The sequence below is a fragment of the Benincasa hispida genome, chromosome 5, assembly GCF_027475165.1.
Source record: "Benincasa hispida cultivar pf3 chromosome 5, pf3_genome.v1.1, whole genome shotgun sequence".
NCBI lineage: Eukaryota > Viridiplantae > Streptophyta > Magnoliopsida > Cucurbitales > Cucurbitaceae > Benincasa > Benincasa hispida.
In genome coordinates, this window is record NC_143482.1 from 37,758,848 (window position 1) to 37,764,983 (window position 6,136).

The following is a 6,136-nucleotide window of genomic DNA, read 5'->3' on the forward strand; positions in this document are numbered from 1 at the left end:
TATAGGTTAAAATTAATATGAATGTGATCCATATTAATTATATAGGTTATATGAGATATTAATAAACTATAGATTATATTATTTATGATATAATATAAACTATAGTTTATATGTTATACATAATATAACATATGATTGAATATTAATATATAATAAAGTTGGTTATTATATATCTTATTTAAAATTAAAATGATGATTTTTAATTAATTTTTTAATTTTAAATGAATTTGAGAGGGAGAGTGAGTTTTATAACTCCCCTTTTCTCCTTGAAGCTCTCAATTAATGTGATTGGTTTTACAGAGAATTGGTTCATGGTCTTCCTCCTCCCATTCTTCACTCACGTTTTTGGTCTCTTTGAGTGAAGCTCTGTGTAAGGGTTTTTTTTATCTCATCAAAACTCTTCTCCCTTCTCGCGAAAGTGATCGAAAAGCAAGCCCACAACTCTGCTATGTTGCTCATTCTAGACAATAAGGAGAAAGCTCTCATGGTGGTGTCCAAAGGAGATCTCATTCCGTTGGGTTGGATTGCTATGATCGTGGGATTGGTTCATGAACATCAGAGGTGTTCATGAGACGTTTATTCTACAAGGATAAGTTTCCAAATTCTCTTCATTTCCTCTCTTCATAATGTTATGCATGATTAGGGTGCAAATATGTCACATCCTAGTTGTCAAAATCTCTGTAAATAGTTTGGAGAAAATTCAAAAAGTTTGGATATTATTTCCAATCTGAGATAATACGACACCAGCACCAACATCAAAGTTAGCACAATTTTCAGTCATGGAGAATACAACACTAGTGTCGGTGTTGATGCCCGCGGCCACCATTAATAACATTGTTCCAAATCCTCATAATAACCCATCCATTAATTTAGACAATCACGATTACAAAATTGGCAGGATTCAGTATGGCACTACGGACTCCGACCATCTTTAAGGAATATCAAAATATGGGCAAAACATTCATATAACATAATCAAATATAGATAAAAGTATACAAGACATTTGTTATTTATGATTTTTGTAGTAGTTTTGCTTAATCTCCATTATTCTTTTCCCTTTCAGTTATATCTATTTCCTATTTTTTTAAAAAATAATTTGTTCTATATTTCTTTCCATAAAGGATTGACCCTCTTCTCATTAAAAAAAAAATAAAAACAAAATTTTATTGATTGTTTTTCCACCCAAAAGACTCACATATTACAACATTCCATATATATATATATTTGTATGTGTATATATATGGCAACTTCTATTTTTTCTCTCGATTTATATGTTATCATCGAGGAAAAGGATTATTTGGAGCCTAATCACTTGCAATGGCAAACAATCTACAAAGCTCCTCTTTTCCGGTGAGCACTTTTCAATTCTTCTTCTTCCTTCTTTGTCTATATATATATATATATTCTCCAACTTCATGATCATTTATTCCTTAAAAAAAAAAAATCTAATGTTACATGTTAATCTTTTTTTTTTAAGACGATATGTGGGGTGGGTGAATCATATCTTGAACTTAATAGTATAAGCATTATGTCGATTAAGCTACGTTCATTTTGGCCATTATATTTTTTCTTTATCATTATGTTGTCTTGAAATTTTTATTCCATATGCTTAAAACTTTTTTCATAATACTTAAAAAAAAACATACTTTTTAAGTATTGAGAATATCATTAAAAAGAAACTTATATTAATCTAATCATATGCACCACCATCGACAACAATGGCCAAACATTTGAATACTCCCTACCTTTTATATATAAAACCTCGGACTTTAAATGAGGTAATACACAATTACTCACTTTGACCACAAAAAGGAAATAAATGGTAAATTCTAAATAAATTCAAAAAAGTGAGGAATAGACTAAATTTAGGGAGATTTTAGTGAAAGGGAAAGTGTGGGAACTTTAATTTGAGAAGATTTCGAAGATTTTTGTAAATTGAATTTACATAGAAATTTTGGCAGAGAAGGAAAGTCCATTTTGTTTGGTTTTAAAAAAATATATAATAATAATAATAATGATTTAAAAAAAAAAAAAAAAAACTACATGTTTTGAAGTATCCAACAGACATATATGTCTTCATATAACCACGAGTGGAAAATTTCCACATTTTTCCTAATTTAAAGAATATAGTAATTAGAAATAGCTTGAAAATATTATATGGAAAGTTAATGTCCATATATAAATCATTGGAAAAAAAACATATTGAAAAAAAAAAAAAAACCCTAATTAGCAAATCTTCATTTTGTAATTTTCTTTTAGTATTTCATTAGATTGAAGGATTTTTGTAGTGCAATGGAAAATGGCAAATATTCCAATGATGATGTTCTATAATTCTTCATTCTTCATAATGTGTTCATCTTAAAATTTTTAAATTTACATAATAATGTTCTTTCTTTTTTTTGATATAGACTTATGTTCTTAAAGTCAATAATCTCCATTGCTGCAATGCATGTCCCAAGAAAATAAGGAAGAAGCTTTCCAAAATTCCAGGTATTTTTCTCTTTTTTATTTAATGATAAAGATTGAGTTACAAAATTCAAATTTGGTTCATTTGGTAATTATTTTATTTTTAAAAATAAGCCTATTTTTACTTAATTTCTTATAAGTGTTTGCATGTTTGTAAATACATTGAATTCTTACCCAATTTTTTTTTTAAAAAAAAAAAACTATTTTTTTTAGTCTTTAAGATTTGGCTTAGTTTTTTTATAACACTGTTAAAAAGTAGATAAAAAAGCAAGAAATTTGAAGGTTGAATGAATATTCATAGATTTAATTTTCAAAAACTAAAACTTAAAAACCAAATGTTTACTAAACAATGTGCTAGTAATTTATAAAATTTATATTAATTATAGTTAAGATCTTATTTAGTAACCATTTGATTTTTAATTTTAAAAATAAGCATGTTTTCTAATAATTTCTTACCATTGGTTTCATTTTCTTTGTGTAAAATAGTTCAATTCTTAACAAAATTCTAAACTAAAAAGTTTTTAGAAACTATGTTTTTTTTTTAGTTTTTAAAACTTAATTTAGTTTTTTAAAACGTTGATAGAAAATAGATAACAAAAGAATAAATTTAAAATTAAAATGAGAATTTATAGATTTAATTTTCAAAAACTAAAAATTAAAAATCGGCCAATTTTTTTTTTAATTTTTGTTTAGATCATTGTCTTATGTCTTTTAACTTTCTTTTACTTTTTCTTTCTCGGAATATTAATTGTCATTAACTTTTGTTAATTTAATTTGTTTGACTATATTATAATTCGAAGTTTATATGATCTTAGTATACATAGAGTAGTCTACTTTGATAATATTGTGGAAGTCAACATCATCACTATGGTTATATCAAATGTTCAACTCTACCTAAAGATAGAAACTATTTAAGTTAAATCAATTATTTATAAATTTAAAAATGCTATATTAGTAAATATCTTCTAGAAAAAGTAAAATATTAATATTTATAATTAGCTTTAAGTAAATACATATTTCTAAAAATTTTAAAAATAAAGTTACCTATTTTAATTCTCAAAGAAAAAAGAACTTAAAACATAATAAAATAAATTTTAGTACAGATAAGAACATACGCACATGCACACACAAATATGTTGATAGAGGATCATAGATTCAATTCATGAGTAATCATCTATGTAAGATGTAATAATCCTAGGAGTTTCTTTGGCACTCAAATGCTCCTAAATTTACAAGTATTTTTCCTCTCAATTTCATTTAAAATCAACTCAAAACAAAAATAAAGGTATTATTTTTCCAAAATCCTATCAAATTGACGAGAAAATCCGTCATATATCTTTTTAGGAAAAATAGACCATATCAATTGAGTTCTAACGTAAACTAATCATATTAAAGAAGTCATTTACTGTCTATTTGACCATATAAATCTTTGCATTTAAATACGTGTACTAAAAATATAAAAATATTAAAGAAGTCATTGATTATTATGGCTGTTGAATATTTATTCTAATTAGAACTTTTTTTGGGTGTTGTAATGGATTTCAATGAAGGAGTCATTTCCACATACATGAATATAGAAGCAGGATTGGTCAAAATCAGTGCAGGAAAAATCTTTGATCCATCAATCTTTGTAAAAACAATTGCAAAAGCTGGCAAGAAAGCGCAATTTTCGGCCATGGAGAATCTGATACCGACACCGAATTTAGCACAATTTATGGTCAGGGAAAATACGACACCACCATTGACACAATTTCTGATCAGGGAGCATACGATACCACCACTGTCACAATTTCCAGTCAGGGAGAATACAACACCACCACTGGCACAATTTTCGGTCTGTGAGAATATGACACGACCATCGGCACAATTTTCGGTTAGGGAGAATACGATACCACCACTATCACAATTTTCAATCAGGGAGAATACAACACCACCACTGGCACAATTTCCAGTCTGTGAGAATATGACACCACCACCGTCACAATTTCCGATCAGAGAGAATACGACACCACCATTAACACAATTTCCAATTTGGGAGAATAGGACACCAACACCAGCACCAAACTTAGCACAATTTTTAGCAATGGGAAACACAGCACCGACACTGACACCCGTGGCCACCATTAATAACATTGTTCCGAATCATCATAACAACCCATCCATTAATTCAGACAATCATTGTTACAGAACTGGCAAGACTCAATATGGCAATTTCGATTCCGGCCATTTTACTGACCACCATGGTTGGTCCAACGAGGTTCACATCAATGAGGCAACCGCTGTTAATCCGCCAGTGGCGCCGCAACTCCATAACCAGGTGATTATGCGACCTCCGTCGCAATATGGAGGTGTGGGTTTTCATGGAAGTCATGGTTTTTTTCCTCGTATGTCGGAAGAGGTGTCGCGACCAATGCCACCGATGCCACCGATGCCACCGGCGCATGGATATTATCAAAGGTTGAAACCCCTACCTTATTATTTGCAAGAGCAACCACCATCAATGGGAAATGTGCCAGGCCAAAACCTATTCAACGACGAGAATACAGAAGCGTGCAGGATTATTTAAGTAATGATCATTTGAAATAGAATTATTCCTTAGGTTAGATAGAAGATTTGAACTTTTGATTTATATTGATGATGGTTGACATATTTAGTTTTTGAGATTTCAAGCATAGTTTAGTGGATAAGACCACCGTTTATTTCCAAAGTTGATGGTTTAATCTTTCATCGGACTTTTTTTTTTTTTGAAATATTTATAAACTGGTGTGGTTGTTTTGTTTTAGTTCAACATGTGATCTCTGAGGAATTCTAACCAAAACTTTGGTAGGCTAAGAAATATATAAATTTCTTATTTGAAAATTATTTTTATAATTAGCTAAGAAAGATTCTTTCCATAAATCCCCTCTCTCTTTCTTAAATATAATTAGCTAAGAAAATTATTATTATTTTTTTTTTTGGAAGGAAACTCATGGAGGTTAGAGTTGTTTAAGAATAGGATGTTCCTTGGTTTTGCTAAGTATTATCTTGCCATTTGGATGCACGACAATTCACAAAGGTGTAGTTGATCGCATACATTATTTGGGGTCACAACATGTTTGATTTAAGATTAAAATTGAAATATATTTAGACATTTGGCATACGAGATACAGACAGGTTAAAAGGTGAAACTAAAACCACTAATCCTATGTTTAAAAGTGAGGATGATCATATTCATATATAAATTAAAACATAAATTTAACCAGTCCCAAAGGATAGGGACAGAGTATTTTAAACCTAATAATAATTTACCAAGTTTAAGTTTATCATGACTTATCATATTATTAGGGATTAATATGTTTATAATAATTTTTTAAAAATATGCTTTATATGTAACTACATCTGTATAAATATGTTTAAATGTTTTAGAAAATGTTAAATATAACCATTTCTTTTGTCACCAAGCTTTCTTTTCCCTCTCCATTTCCTACCATTGTTTGCATGTTTGTAAATAAATTGAATTCTTACTCAAATTTAAAAAACAAAAAACTATTTTTAAAAATTATTTTTTCTAGTTTTCAAAATTTGGATTAGTTTTTTAGAACATTGTTAAAAAGTAGATAAAAAAGAAGAAATTCGGAGGTAGAATGAGTATTCATAGACTTAATTTTCAAAAACTAAAAACTAAAAATTA

At 28.6% G+C, this 6,136-nt stretch overlaps 1 protein-coding gene across 1 annotated transcript; it reads left to right on the plus strand.

Annotated features, from left to right (window-relative positions):
* The first annotated feature begins 297 nt into the window (after window positions 1-297).
* LOC150036097 (uncharacterized) lies at window positions 298-5,156 on the plus strand. Its single transcript, XM_090314127.1, has 3 exons — window positions 298-1,350; window positions 2,409-2,490; window positions 4,017-5,156. Exons 1-3 carry the CDS (start codon window positions 1,318-1,320, stop codon window positions 5,030-5,032), a joined length of 1,131 nt encoding a protein of 376 aa, XP_090170253.1. The 5' UTR covers window positions 298-1,317; the 3' UTR covers window positions 5,033-5,156.
* The last annotated feature ends 980 nt before the right edge of the window (window positions 5,157-6,136 follow it).